This window comes from Eleginops maclovinus, chromosome 5, assembly GCF_036324505.1.
Source record: "Eleginops maclovinus isolate JMC-PN-2008 ecotype Puerto Natales chromosome 5, JC_Emac_rtc_rv5, whole genome shotgun sequence".
Classification (NCBI taxonomy): Eukaryota; Metazoa; Chordata; class Actinopteri; order Perciformes; family Eleginopidae; genus Eleginops; species Eleginops maclovinus.
In genome coordinates this window covers 4,123,979-4,139,698 of record NC_086353.1, presented here as the reverse complement: position 1 = coordinate 4,139,698, position 15,720 = coordinate 4,123,979, and the positions used below count along the sequence as shown (strand labels likewise).

Below are 15,720 nucleotides of genomic sequence, written 5' to 3'. Positions count from 1 at the left end.
CACACACACACACACACACACACACACACACACACACACACACACACACACACACACACACACACACACAATCTCTTTAATACTTTTATACTCTGACTGCCAGAAATGTGGTTGCATAATGTAGGCTTGCTGGAGACACACTACTTTTGCAATAAGTCAAACACAATGCAGCATTTCAGGTAAGTTTTATAATATATTTAAACTTACACTGATGCACGCAACAACACAAAAAAGATAAAAGTTACAGGAAATTGAAAGATATTGTCTATTTAGCAAATAAACAATTTATGAATGAAAACGACATATTAACAGAATGATCGTACATGTTCTTATGTGCAATCATATGCTGTATATTAACATGTTATGGGCTATTCTGTACAACATGTGGGTCCTATGACGACATACTCAGAAGGGAACAGTGGATCGGTCTCAAAAGTCTCCTTCACCATCTCTTTTTATTCCTAGGATCCTTCTCTCCTGCTACTGGAGGAACACACGACAAGTCCCGCCTTTTAGCACCTCTCACCCAATAAGCAACGTGAGGAAAGCAAGTAAGACGCAAGGAGGGATAGCAAAAGTTTTGATATTCAGCCCTGGGCTGGGGTTTCAGTTTAGTAGCTCTGTCAAGCTAAACATAGCTGAAAATGTACCACTGATCTTAAATTCAAAATAAGGCTATTATTAAAAACATTTAGGTTTTTCCTTAAAAGTATGACACTAATTTGGCATGGTTAATAATAAATATAATTTAAAATACATATATAATTATAAATATATCGCAGATATTATAATTTGATAGAGTTTACCATCTTTCTATCCTGTTCATACTCTTATTTTGGAGGCACACCAACATAGTTTCCGGTACAGCGTTGACTTTTTCCTTTTGATTTGACGCAGCTCATTAACAGCTGCCCCTGGTTGCTAGACGACTCAAGCTGCAACACTGATGTGAAAACAGTAGCCTCTACATGGAAAGAAATCAACATTTCAACGGATTTAATGAAGATATGCTCAACAGTGTTCATCACAGCATCGCTGGTTCATTACGAGGAGAAACAACAGTGTTTATGTGGACGAATATCCGAGTTGTAGTTGACGTCTCTTTTGTTGCCCCATGTTTTTACTACTAACGTTAGCAGCAGAGGCAACCCGAAGTTAGCCTTTTTGACTGTGAAAAAATGAGAGGATTAACGTACACACGGAGAAAGTCTTTTAAGTTTTGCAACTTAACGTAAGTGTTTGTTTACCAGCTATGTTTGGTGCAAGTGCTAAGATGTCTCTGGAGGCGAGTGATGTCCAAACAGATGAAGACTACGAGGAGCTGGTGAGTCCTGAGCTTTGCTTCTGTCAAAAATAAAACTGAGTTTGTCTCTCAGTTTTTTAAAATTACTTATTTCAGCAAGCATTACCTACTCATTTAAGGTGGTAGAGTGCTCGGTGCATGTGCACAATATAAAAAACACACAAACATGACGATTACAAATGATATACAGGGCAGGAAGAAGCAAACTCCAAATAATGTTAATATTTCACAATGTTTTAGAGAACATAATATGCAGAAAATAAACGAATCAAGTACATTTACTCAAGTTATGTAGGAGTGTTTTACCGGCGCGGTGCTTAAGTAATGGATCTGTATACTTCTTCCTTCTTCCAGGTTGAAGATGGCTTTTCCTTCTCTGCTGATTTTTTGGAAAAGGTAAAGTGACGAATGATATGCATTTAATTTGGGTTTGATTAATACACATCTTCTATGCTTTAACGTCTTGTATATGTTCACAAACAGAAAACAAGATGGAAGAGATCTTCTAGCAAGCCTCCTCCGTCTCCAAGTAAGACTTTAGGATTTTTTTGCAGGCACTGTAACAAATCTACTTTCCAACCGCCATGATTGTTTATATACATAACATATATTTGTGTAGGGTCTCCATACCTCTCCAGTATGAATGTAAACCCCAGAAGAGCAGTGGTGGCCGCCTGGAGGCTGCCGAGGGCCTCCCTGGGGGACACCAGAGGGGACACACCTGGGGACGGTGGCTCAGCTCGCATCACATCCCTCAGCAACGGCCACGGTAGGCAACAAACACACACACACACACACACACACACACACACACACACACACACACACACACACACACACACACACACACACACCCACACACAACTAAGCTCCACAGATCTAGTGTCGGGAGGGAAGGAAGGGTAGAGGCTCAAAGGAAAGAGAGGGGGAAAAATAAATACTTTTTAGCTAGTTTGCTTCTTTTGTTGTCAGTTCCCTTCTCAGAATTTAGATTTAAAAAATGTTTTGGTTAAGCAACTCTGGAATTGCTATAACAATATTCCCATTGGAGAGAGATTTCACTAGAAGATCAGTTCTGTAAACTTAAAGCTGTGTTACTTTCTTTTCCTTAGCACCTATGGGCAAAATAACTCCCCGAAAACTGTGTCTAACATATTAACAGTATTCAAAATTGTCATGTGCAAATACAGATGCCAGACATTTAGCTCAAACTAATGTAGTCTAAAACAACAGTCCTGCAAATCATGAGGGTTGTGTTGTCCAGATTTGGGAGGTGTTGATTCAACTATATGATCTTTTTTTAAAGATGTGGTTTGTGCCTGCTGCCAGAAATTACTTTTGTTGGATCATAAATAATTTAGTTTTTATCTTAAGACCATTTTATGCCACTAGACTTTGCTAACACAGGTTAAAAAGCACTTTAGAGCAGAAGCGTTTTCTCTCTTCTCTTACTTATTACTCTTATATCATGTCTGTGCCTTATTGCATTGTGCATACTTACCACATTGAGTCTTGTTTTATAGTCTGATTGCTTCAGTTAAATGCATGAGAACGATGGAGCATTGTCTTGTGTAGAGAAAGATGTGAACCTCTCTCTGTCTTTCCTCTTCAGATATGTCACAGACGCTGAGATCTGAGTATGATGCCACACCTGAGCTTCTCAAACAGACCATGAGCATGAAAAAACACAAGCATCTCCTCTCTGGATCTAACGGTGAGAGAATGCCTACGCAGAGGAAAGTAGAGAAAGAACAAAGAAGTGCAGGCGCAGTTGAAGGACAGATTTCGTTCTAAAGAGAGGAATAAGCTGAGGAGGGGAGAAAATATCCAAACACGTGCTGGATGTGAGGTTTACATTATGGTATATAATCCACTAGGTGTTACATAACTGCATTGGTCTTTGTGTGTTGCAGGCATCACCCTCAACGCAGGGGACTACAGAGACAAGGAGGACATGTACGATGAGATTATTCGCCTCAAGAAGGTAAAACTTTACCAAATGAATGTTGTCTATGCAGCTTGCTCGTGATTGTGCATTCAGAAGAGTGTAGCATGTGAACATCTTTGGTCTGTTGAAATGTCCTTCTGCTGGATATTCAAAGCCTAGCAGCTCCAGTGTGCTGTTATATAGCTACACCGGGGGGGAGATTCACAAAAGGATTGCATGGCTCATAAAGCTGCTAAACCTGTGCAAATGATACAACCAAAAAAACTGCGTTGCCTAGCAATGCTTTAAAGTCTCAAACCTCCTGTGCAATATTCACCTGTTTATATTAGATAATATGCACACATGTGGCGCAAAGTTGGTCCCCTTCTGTGCAAATAAGCCTCATTGTAGCTGGCACTTGATCCACACTCGTTTAATAGTTCATACACACTGTTAAATTATTACCATCCTTGAATTGACAGTAATTAGAGCACATTTATATGATACGTCTATTCAATCCTGTTATTTTGGATTGAGTGACAAGATGCGATGGTCGTTGTGTCATGAAAAATAAATAAAGCCCCTCTTCATTTCAGTTTTGACAATACACAATGAATTAAGAAGGGTCAACAAATTATTTCTTTCCTTTGTCTTCTTTTCAAAATCTGGCCTTGGGTTTTTCTCGCTCCTTTCTCTTTACTCTCCTCTCCTTTCCTTTTGGGAGTCTGAGCTGGAACTGGCACTTTGGCAAGCCCTTCCTGTCAAGACCTCCTGACTCTCAACCCTCATAGCTGATGCATGGCCTCAATTGCACTCAGACACGGCATGTTTAATTGCAATCAGACATGAAAAAGGGCAAATTATACTCAGCTGCAAAACTTTATAGGCCTGTTTGCGCTGTGTTATCATAATTGCAATCCCAGTCTTTATTTCATTTTGTCCCACAGCTTTTATTCCTCTGCGGGAGAGAGATTTTGATTTATCACATCAGGATTTGCATATGCTCTTTTATATGTTGATGGGTGTTATTAATCACTATGGTTGATCTCTGCAGACTCTCCAGGCACATAAGTCTGACAGCCAAAAAATGAAAGCCAAACTGCGCCGCCTGGAGGAAGATAACGCTAAAAGAGAGAAGCAGATAGAAGAACTTTTGGATCCCACCAAAGTAGGGTCACTTAAAAAAAATACAATTCTGTCATATGAACTTCGAACAACCACTATATTTTTTTTAAACGTGTTTTTTTTTCTCTTAAGGGATCTGATTACACTCGAAGTTTGGTGGATAAGAAAAAAGAAGGGAGTGTGGTGAGTATGTTTACTTGTTGATTCACATAGAAAACATAATTGTTAGAATTTCACACAAATATCCTTGTATAAATGTTGTCCTTGAAGGTTATCAATGGGCTGAAACAGAGAATCCTGAAGCTGGAGCAGCAGTGTAGAGAGAAAGAAAATGCCCTGAGGTAAAATCACTCTCCCATCTTTGCACAATTTAGTTGTTTTACGTGTAAAGCTGCATAATGTTCAGGTTATTTGCTTTATTCCCCCAGTAAACTACAAAGTGAGCTAAGGACCACCAACCTGGAGGAGCTGAAGATCACAGTAGAAACATACTTTGATGAGGTAACATCTGCGCCTACATACAAAATGTCTGCTTTTTGTTAATTTTCCACCTGAATACTGAAGTAAATAATCTCCTTTCCTGCCCACCAAAGTAAGAGAGAAAAGTAAACTCTTACGACTAAAATTCTGTTTGAATTGTACAAGACGGCTCTGTGTTTTGTTGCTGTAGTAAGCAATTTTACACTCGTATCCGCTTTGGACATGGTGTTAGGTCATGTTGTTTAAATGTTAATGTGCCTCCATATTTCAGATCCAGAGACTAAGGATCCTTCTGGAAGCTGCAGAGAAAAGGTAAGCCTCTGCTGTATTTCTATATGTTTGTTTTTCTCTGCTAGAGAACAAAGCCGTTACAACCTACAGATAAACCCCTGAGACAAAGTCTAAGTTGGTATTATGGGTAAAGGTGGGTCTTCCGATGATTGACTGCTCCAAACATAGTATTGTTTTAATTTGACCTTTTATATTATCATATGCACAACAATAATAGTGAAGCAGTCCGCATGAAAAGACAACAGTTTATTAAATCGCTCTTTTTTTAAATGAAAATTCCTGAAATTAGAGGCAAAATAAGAATCAACGCATAGGATGCAAATAAAAACATAGGGCTAAATATATACTGACATTAAAAAAGACATACATTCATGGTAGACAACTTGAGTTAGTTTTGGCTGTGACTTCATACCTTCTGCTGTTTTCCTTTATGTTGCAGATATTTGAACATGGTTGTAGGTTGTTGGCTGAGAGCATTAACTTTTCAGAAATCTGACAAGTAAAGAAAGATTTAAAAAGGTTAAACCAGTCACTTTCCTTTCCCCTTCACCAGCATTTAGAAAGGCAACAAGCATTAAAGGAGTCATTGTCTGTGGGTGCTAAGACAAAGCTGGTTGTCAGAGACTTTCATTCGTGATGTAAACTATGGCAGCACATATCAGTTGCAAAATGTGTGATACAGTGCATGTGCGATCTGTTCCTCATTAAGTCCTCCCTCCTGTCTTTGTGTCTGCAGTAGTCGAGCAGAGAGTAAATGCTCCCAGAGGCAGCAGAAGGTTTTAAGCTCCACGGTTCACCGTCTGTCAGAGAACCTGAAGCAGCTGCAGCAGGAGAACGCTGCGCTCAGAGAGGAGCTCGACACAGACAGTCCTGCAGGAGGAATCAAAGGTCTCTGTTACACACTAACACATACTTCATTTATTCCTTTTATTCATTTCTAGTTTTAGTTTTTATGCACCTCTGTGACACAATTTTATTCAGTCTATCTTTGCTGGATTACTTTCCCCCTGTTCTGCTCTGGAGGAAAATAATCAAACTTTGAAAATGATAATCCATACAGAGGAAGGTATCAAATATAAAGGAACTGGACATGTTTTATTTAACTCTATAAAGATACTTAAATGTATTTTACACATTGATTAAATTAGTTCATTACTAATCTATTGTTGTTTTAAGCTAAACTATTTCTATATCAGGAAGGAATCAAATATTTTGTGAGTTTCAGGTAACAAATAAACAACAAAGAGGGGTGTGCAATATGGAGAAAATGATGTATTATGAGGTTTGTTTATTTATATCGCAATGGTAATATTGATTATGATATAGGACCCTGGAAATTCAATTGAGAAACTTTTGAAATGTATAATAACTCGATGACAATAGAGGGTATTTAACATTCATTCTTATACAATCAGTTTTTTACCTAAATATATACCTGACATCTTTGAGTTCTGTTGGAATGAATGATTGGTACAGTGAAATACAAATAAGTGCAAACTAAAATAAAACATTTGAAGCCCTCAAAAGTGCTGTAAAATAAACTCACGGAAACAATCAAAGGCTTTAATGAAACACAATGACAGACTATTAATTCATAGTGCTGCAAACCAACCTAGCTACATACAAAATATAGCACTTCAACACTCTGTTAAATTCATCTTGTTTTGTGTAATTATCTTATCAGACAGAATTCGAAGGAGTTGTGTATTTTAAACAGTCCAAATTCAGCTATAAAAACCACCCTTTTTGTACTCTGCACTGTATTGCTGATGAAAGTGTGTGTGTGTGTGTGTGTGTGTGTGTGTGTGTGTGTGTGTGTGTGTGTGTGTGTGTGTGTGTGTGTGTGTGTGTGTCCTAGGCTACAGAGAGTGGAGTAAACAGAGACTGTTGAGAAGGCTGTTGGAGGTGGAGAAGGTGAGAAAAGCTGTTACTAGTCGGTGTAAACACATGCAGTCACCTGTGACAGATAAGCAGCTTCATCACAGACCGACTCCTCTCTCCTCCAATCAGAGGCTGGAGGACAGCAGGAGACACGCCCCCTTGGCAAATCAAAGCAGCCGGTTGGATCAGGAGGTCCAGGCCACACCCATGGAAATTCCAGGGTTTACCATAGCAACAGAGGCAATGGTCTCCGTGGGAACTAGCACTGAGGCAGGCGAGGAGGTTTCTGAAACGAGAGAACGCCTCGGCCAATCAGAGAAGGAGAGGGCGGAGCTTCAGGAGAGGCTGTCCAATAAAGAGTGAGTAAACTGCAACCTGACTGTGTTTATAAATGACATAGTGTATCTGTCTTTTCAAGCCATATTTAATGTTAGTAACCTGAATTCAAGGTGTTTCATCAGAGAAAAAGTGAGGCTGTTTCTTATTATTACTTCACTGACAGTTGCTTGAGGCAAAAAGCAATTGCGTTCTGTTCGTGAATCTGTGTTTGTGTTTTTCAGTGATGAATTGAAACAGCTGAGGACAGGAAGAGAAGAATTGGAGACAGAGACAGAACGATGGAAAGCCGAGCAGACAAATGAACGCGACAAAGAGAGACAGCAGCATAAGTACGTGTTAGTTGTGATGATGTGTGAATAATAATTAAATGATGTGTCATTTCAATTAACATGCACTACTTTGTACTGTGTGTAACAAAGGCTAAACCAAGTGTCTTTTTTAAATGGGTATGTAACCAACTTGCAAAAGTGTCGCTTAAGAAAGAAAAGATGATATTTTATGATGCAATATAGTGAATAACCGGATATAATTAGGTATTTTTTCTTAAATAAGCTCTCTTTAATAAATATAATTCTTCAGTTTCGTCAGATTGCTGCTCTAATGTCTAATGCATGCCTCCATTCGCCTCCATATAATTGTTGAACCTGAAAAGCTCTGGAGTTATTGGACATTTTTGGATCACACAAGTCTGAAACAATGCTACCTAGTCATCCCTTGAATCTGAGTCTTCTAATAATTTAATTATAATAATACTATTATCAGCGATTTTTAAATACTCTGTTTCAACGGAATGAATAAAAAAAAGGATGACTGTAGCTACGAGGCTTCAAACTATTCAGTACAGCCCTATATGTAACCTCTATAGTAAGATTTCTGTTCTGCTGGTTTTTACAATCCAAAGGCATTCTTATACATGTTTATATTTGATCACCTTGTGCTGATGTATTTACATTTCAAACAGTAGTTTTGTGGGGAAATCTACTTCTATCCATCGTACTGATCAAAGCTGATGTCCCTGTCCCATGACTGCTTTGTAGTTACTTTAAAAATGTCCCAGCTAACACAGTTGTCCTCATTATAAAGATCTCTTGGAGAGTTCTCTGTATGCAAATGATGTCTAAATATAAACAGCAAGGCAAGAAACAGCGAGTGTGGCTGATGGTCAAATAAATATAAGGAAGAAATCGAATCATAAAGCCGAGTTGTTTACATATGCAGTTTATCTCTTCTGCTAACACTACCACCTTTAAAATATACGATACACAACAAACAAACTACCAGACAATATGATACTAACCCATACTAGATTTTTTTTCAGATGGTGACTAATGTGATCTCATTCCCATTACATAATTTTGTGTGTGTGTTTGTGTTTCTCAGGGAGGAGTTGGACCAATTGTTGGCGAGGATCCAAACTCTTGAAGACAGAAGTAAACCCGCACCAGAGGAGCCTGCTTCTCCCTCTGACACACCGCCAGAGCACCATGAGGACTCTGAGGCTGGAGCCGGTGTGGAAGAGGGAGGAGACGGAGACACTGGAGGTACAGAAGAGAAGGAGGGGGAAAGAGAGGAAGAATTGTGTAGGGAAGCAGGGGAGAAAGAACGAGAGAATGCAACGCTGGTCATCCAGACACACTGGAGAGAGCACAGCAACAGGGTGGGTAACACAACAGAAAGTAAATAATGAAACAAAGTATGGATATGTCAGAGAAACATTAAACAGTCTCCTGGCACTGTATCTAAGATTTCTGTTTTTAAATATAGTTTTGTCTTCATTGTATTTTCAGGACATTGCGATGTTGCAGTCAGCATTAAGAGGTCATCTCCGCAGAGAGTCACAGCTCAAGGCCTTACTGAGAGATGCACAGCAAAAGGTATCACACACACACACACACACACACACACTGGAAAGCAGCAATAATGCATGTTACATTTCAGAGTCTTTATGCCTCCTGTTATTTCTCAGTATCAAAATCACAGTTGTTTTTTTCTTAAAAATTACATTATTTAAAAAAAATCCACATATTTTCTTCTATTTTGCTGAATTTATGAATTGTTTTGTGGTGAAATGTCGAGTGTAGGATAATTACTCATAGTGATTTCTGAGCAGTTTCATGTAGGAACTGCTGTCTTTTTACTGAATGACGTCTGCCAAATAGTGAGCACGAGCTTCACCTCGATGAGTAAATGCATGCTTTTTTTATTGGAGGTGATAAGGCTGGCAGGTGTTGTTGGCAGAATAAAAAGTAGCAAGTCTTATATGCAATGGGCTTAGTGGCCATAGAGTAAGACATCCAAATAAATAGGAGAGTAAAAATAGAGGTGGGAAAAAGAGAGGGTTGTAGTGGTTGACTTATCTCAAGGTTGTGAATCTTGGGTCGCGGCATCACGGCATCGAACAGTGTAAAGCAGGGATTCCCAAAGTGTGGGGTGCGCGAGATGAAACGTGTAATGGTGGTCTGGTGCAAACATATTACACAGTGTTGTTTTTTAAGTGGGATTTTTCCATAGGCTACAATAAAAAACAGGAACAACAAACATTTCCTTTGTAATCCCTTTTATTTTAAATCAAAAAACTATAATTTATTAGTTTTTGATAGAAGCGTAGAAGAAGACAGCCGCTGTATGGCTGGACTGAACTAATCAGAGTTGCAGTTTAGTCACTTGACCGCTAGATGGCTCTTAGAAAGCGTCGTAGATGAGTCTCTCCTGTCTCAGAATGTGTCTTACAGGGGGGACACTTTTTTTGTTTTGTCTTTTCTGTATGTTGTTAAGAGTTATTACCATCGATGTGATATCTTCCTAAGTTGAGAGGGAAATGTCTGTGTTTGAGTGAAGATTTGAGTGGTGTGGTTTGTCGCGTATATTTTTCTATATCTCATTGTTTATATAATTGAACTCTAGAAAGAATAGTGTCTACCCTGGTAGTAACAAACATAACATATCTTTTTTCTGTCTTTGTCTTCTCAACTTAACACCCCCTGCCCCTCCTGCTCCTTTTCGCTCCTTCTCCTCCTCGTCTCCTCTGTTCAGGCTGCAGAAGCAACAAACCGCAGTGACGCTGCATCCTCCGTAGAGGGAGAGCTGGATGTGGTTGCCTTGACGATGGTACAGTCTGCATTCAGGGGACACCTGGCTCGCTGTAGTCACGCAATAGAGAGGTGACTCATGTTTACAAAAAAATGTTTCAAGAGCAGATCAAGTCAAACAAACAGTATATTTTGAAGCTTCATGTATCTCTGTGTGTGCATTAGCTCGGGGGTCTCTGTGCCTTCTCCAATGGGAAACAATTTGCCCACGTTGGTGCCAAGAAAAGCTCGCTCAACACTCAAAACCAGCAGAACAGGTGAGGTTCACACATACGTTATGAACTCACAATATGGTACAAAGCATCACCAAAAGATATTTAAAGCAAATGAAGATAAAGGTAAAAAAGCCTTTGTGCCTCCTCTATCGTGCACCTTATTTCATACCCATGTAGATATACATCTGTCTTCTCAAAATCTGATATTAAAGAGGACACATGCTTGTTTTCTCTGGAATAAACTTTGGGATTCTATCCTTTGCAGACCATTTACATGCACAAAAAACAATGAATTCAATGACTGTATTTAATGCCTCTGTACCTTTCTGTGTGTGTGTGAGTTTCCCTTTGCACTCACTTGTGTAATGGCTTTAGATATGGTGTCTACTTTCACTGGAGGAGTGGAAACGTACGTAACTTTGACAGGAAATACTATATTGATACAAAAGAGTGTCAGTCAGTGTTTATTCGGGTATCAATCTCCATGGCATCGCCCTGATCTCAACCTTGAAGACGCTCATCATCGTCTACCCTGTCTCCTTTATGAGTCGTGATGGATCCTGCCGGCACACTGATCTAATTCCAGGGTGCCTGTTTTCCCTCTCCATCACAGGAGCTTTTACAGCCTCCCTGTCAAAGACTGACGAGGACACTCAGCAGCCCTGTGGCCAAATAATGTGTCAGCCTAACAGGACCCCTAAAGTCGCTGCTATTAAAGAACCCTATTTCAAGCTTCTACCTCAAACAACCCCGATGGACTCCACCAACTTTCCCCATCACTTCCTTCCACTTCCCTGTCTTTCATATAGGCTGACAGCAGACGGGTGCATAGGGCAGATCCGCATTGTCAGCGTTTCATTTTCTGCAGGCTTACCCCTGCATTTGAGCATTTGATCAGTTTGGCTTTTTGACATAGAGTTGTTTTGTTTCAATTGCTTAAAAGTGTGCAATAATTTACATTGTACACCTTTTATTGTATGTGGAATATAAATTGGTAAATAAAAGCAAAGCAGGACATGGCGGAGTTTATATTTAAATACATCCCGTCTGAAATGACTAAAGCTCGGGTTTTATTTATTTACACTCAGGATGTGTCTGACTGACTGCATTGTATGTGTTCTTTTGTTACCAGGTGCTGCATCCCCACATGAACGCAGTGAAAAGCAGGAAGAAGACCCCTGGCTCTCCAGCACTCCCTCCTCCAGGATGACACCCCCAACAGGTTAGAGAGAGGGGACATATCCTTACTGTGTTTCTACTGTGAAAAGCACAACCGTTCTTGGGGTCAACCACAGCTACAGTGTGTATATACACTTAAACCTACCTAGATTTTTAACAGTACTGGAGGATAACATGCTAAAATGAGAGCCACATCTCACTCCTTCTACATGTTCATGTGGTCAGGGTTGGTAAAAGTCTGGTAAGTTAGAAAATGCTGGAATTGAACCGTTATATTTTCAAGTTTAGGAATTTTGTTAAATGAGAAAATGATCTTAAAGAAAAATGTCAACATGATTAAAAAAACACATCTTAGTTTTGCACCGGTGACACAAAGGGATTGCTGTGGGTATAAAGCAATTCTGTAAGCTTTGTTTTCCCAATTGAATTTATATTTACAATTTAGACGGCAAGGGTTTTAAAACTCAGGAAGTGTTAGGTTTGGGTAAATTGAAAGTGCTTCAAAAGTGATGAATTTCCCAGTTCATTTAGCACACTGATACCTGTGTGTCTCCCCGCAGAGCTTCACTTCCCGGCTGAGTCTGCTGCAGTTGATTCTGACGACTCAGACGACATCATCGTTTCTCCGTCGCGTCCTATGAGAAGCAGAGAAGTCTTAATGTTATAGACCCTCTGGGTTGTGTGTGAATGTGTGTGTGTGGGTTAGTGTGTTAGAGAGAGAGAGTGTGTGTGTGCAGAAAGAATTTCTGCCTGTTTCTTCTCAGATCCTGTATGTCATACAGTACCAAATCTATCTGGTTTGGGTTCTTACTGAACCTGCAAATGATTGCTGCGATATTCCAATATTAGTAAGGATCAGATGGAACACCACAATGTCTGTCAGAAATCACTCACTACTCCGTACGCAGTCCTCTATGTAGAGAGTTTGATATACTGTAGTGCTGCTCCATGTATACTAAGAATTATTATACCCTATACAGTGGAATCAGAGTATCTCCCAATCAATAGTGAAAGTCGTTTTTACATCCATGTGTACAACTGATTAACCAAACACTTCATACCATTATCCGATGCACGGAAGGAAATTGTGAATACGGCAAGAAAAAAGGCAGCAATTTAGACATAACTATTCAATTCCAAGAGATTTGGTTTAATATAAGCGAAGCACATCACAACGCAAACACCTGCAATAAATCATTTTGGTAAAATATCATGTTTATTACAAAATGCATATTGGTAATTCATATGCCTGGTCCACCAATACACTTTATTCTGGCTCAGCAAAAACATATTTAACCACACAGAAAATGACCAGCAGTGTGCACATGGAGAAGTTAGTTAATGTGTTTGCAGAAACGCCTGAGGACTGTCTTCTTCCACATGGAATAAGTAGTAGTATTAGTAGTAGCATCTTTTCATTTTGCCAATGAGCTCACTTTATAGCCGTCCACATAAAGCTCCCTAGACAGTCAGTAGGGAGGTAGGGAGTAGTGAATGATTTCTGACACAGACAATACCTTCTAAATGCAAAGCGCTTTTATTCTCTACAGTAATAACCAGAGCATTCTGGGACATTAGGTTCAGGGTTGTGACATGAAGTTAAGAGGCACATAAACACATCACTTGGATCATGATTTATTTATGATGCGGTCAAAATACAAAACGTCGATGCATCCCAGTGTTGACATGAGTCTATAGGATGTTCTCTTTTAGTAGAGCACTCACATCAACATAAAACAGATTTTCATTTTTCATCATTTGAGCCAAATATATTTTCAACGGTCTTCTGTTTCGTCAATAGTTGTTTTGTTAACCAAGTGCCTACTGCATGGTTTTCTCTTAAAATAACGGTAATAGATGTATTAATTTATCTTGGCCATAGTGAGCCACATCACTGTACGCTCCTCTGGATTTCACAGGCTTAGAATAACGAATGAATCTTATTTTGTCATGTGTGGTTTGTAACACACAAACGCCATTAGACAAATATATCATGAGCATAAATAATGGCTCCTTCTGAGGTATGACTGAGGGATGATTCTCAACTGATGCACTATTGATCAAACTGTGAATAAATTATAGATCAGTCTGCTGCAATACTAAACACACAGTACAGTGGAGGACACACAGGGAGTATGTCTAATGCCAATATAAGGAGATCAACAGAGAGAATGGATGAGTGCCGTTTCCCCCACTTGATGTGTGTAGCTTCTGTTCTGAAACATTTAATAAAATGCTGTTTTTATAGTGAAACCTCGGTCTGATGGTGGTGTTGTCATAAAGCAGCAGTAGAAACTCTCGATGTAGTATTTGGATAAGTGTGTTTTTTTATTTTATACTTCAACTGCACCAAACAAACTCAAAACAGGGAAATGCTGTACATTTTTTGATCCAGTTATTCATTAAAAAATAAATAGATTTGAGAAAAGTCCAAACTAAAAGCGTGTGCCTGTAAAAGTAACAATACAACCCTATAAAAAGAATTAAGTGTTAATAATAAAACTGCTCATTACTTTGCAGAATAGCCCCTGTCAGTGATTTATTGTATTTGGGGATTTTTATTACTTGTGAAAGCTGCTTTTTAGGTTTAAGTTAGTAGTGGTACTTTATATACTGTTAGGTAGTTAAACCTTTTACAATGCATTGCATTTTAAAAGCTCTTTATATATTTTGTTGTGTAGATTTTATGTAACTAAATCTGTCAAACAATTGTCTGACAGACATAATGGGAGAGTCCAAAGTAAAAAAAAAAAGGATAAATAAAGCAAAGTAAAATGTCTTTGTTTGATACAGACAAGAAATACACAGACAGGCAGTATAATTATACAATACACACACACACACACACACACACACACACACACACACACACACACACACACACACACACACACACACACACACACACACGTGAACAGAGTACAATTAATTGGACTTAAGTAAGGCTGGAAGTAAGGCTGCTTACTGTTACATGTACTACCATCATTTCAACGTTAGAGGGCGACCTCTTTGTGCGTTTGCTCTCTCTCTCTATCTCTCTCTCTCTCTTTCTATCACACACACACACTTGCATGCAGAGCTTGAGAGCTGCCGCAAAGCCCCGTCCTTCAGGGCTTTTTAAACACCGTGTTTGCTTCACGCTCCAACAATGCCATCCAATTGAGTCGCCGCAGCGCAGCGCTTCTTTACGCACTGAACCCGCCGTGGGAACAGCACCGACCAGCAGCACAACCCGTCATGTTTTAAGGGAGAAACACGACGACGTGAACGAAATTAAAGAAGATAAGAGTGTTATTTAACCCCTAGTCTGCCGTGGTATTGTTGCTCTAGCGGGTCTCTCGGTGAAATGAGAGCAGACCGGGTAGTCGGTTGTGTTTAAATGCGGTTGCAGCCTCTTGCTTGGTTCGGCCGCGTTGATGCAGCAGCGCACGGCTGTGGGGGTTCAAATCCACCACCGGATCCGGGAAGACAATAGGTGAAATAAACGCCGGCCTGGACTCTCCCAAGACGCCACTAAACGAGAGTCTGCATCCGCTTCGGCTTCACTAGGTAGGTTGTCACATATTTCATTTTCAACCCCCCCGACACACGGAGACTTTGATGTCCGCAGACATGAAACCCTAGAGCGGATTGTTAACGGTTCTCTTCCTGGTTGCCTTGGAGACTCCGCGAGACTGCGGTAGTTCTAAGGGACAAAGCAGCTAATCCGTTTAAATTGTTGTATTGACTTAAGGCTTGTGAGGAAACCCTCCATTCAAGATTCAAAGGCTTTATTGTCATATACACCGTAGCTACAGTGTAATTATGGCAATGAAAAGCTACCGGGCTTCTTCAACAAGGCAAAAATAAACATATATATAAGACATAAACAATAACAACAATAGAAATAGT

General features: G+C 39.6%; 2 protein-coding genes across 2 annotated transcripts in view; both read left to right on the top strand.

Annotated features, from left to right (window-relative positions):
* Positions 1–919: 919 nt before the first annotated feature.
* On the top strand, positions 920–14,082 carry iqce (IQ motif containing E). Its single transcript, XM_063882863.1, has 21 exons — positions 920–1,324; positions 1,658–1,699; positions 1,787–1,832; positions 1,923–2,072; positions 2,916–3,017; positions 3,217–3,287; positions 4,285–4,398; positions 4,488–4,538; positions 4,626–4,696; positions 4,784–4,856; positions 5,107–5,147; positions 5,863–6,014; positions 6,985–7,040; positions 7,137–7,366; positions 7,568–7,675; positions 8,727–9,003; positions 9,134–9,220; positions 10,380–10,507; positions 10,601–10,692; positions 11,783–11,872; positions 12,390–14,082. The coding sequence occupies exons 1-21, from the start codon at positions 1,253–1,255 to the stop codon at positions 12,494–12,496; spliced, it is 2,160 nt and encodes a 719-aa protein (XP_063738933.1). The 5' UTR covers positions 920–1,252; the 3' UTR covers positions 12,497–14,082.
* An 827-nt stretch (positions 14,083–14,909) lies between these two features.
* LOC134864104 (protein tweety homolog 3-like) overlaps positions 14,910–15,720 on the top strand; it is a 30,014-nt gene continuing 29,203 nt past the window's right edge. Inside the window, exon 1 of the mRNA XM_063882878.1 lies at positions 14,910–15,378. The gene's annotated coding sequence lies outside the window, so the exon portion shown is untranslated. The remainder of the gene's footprint in view (positions 15,379–15,720) is intronic.

Bases quoted from the DNA above. Each gene is read 5' to 3' on its own strand.
- iqce (XM_063882863.1), top strand. From the start codon at position 1,253: ATGTTTGGTGCAAGTGCTAAGATGTCTCTGGAGGCGAGTGATGTCCAA. The intron at 3,018-3,216 runs GTGAGAGAATGC...TGTGTGTTGCAG, and splicing joins TCTCCTCTCTGGATCTAACG to GCATCACCCTCAACGCAGGG. The intron at 4,697-4,783 runs GTAAAATCACTC...TTATTCCCCCAG, and splicing joins GAGAAAGAAAATGCCCTGAG to TAAACTACAAAGTGAGCTAA.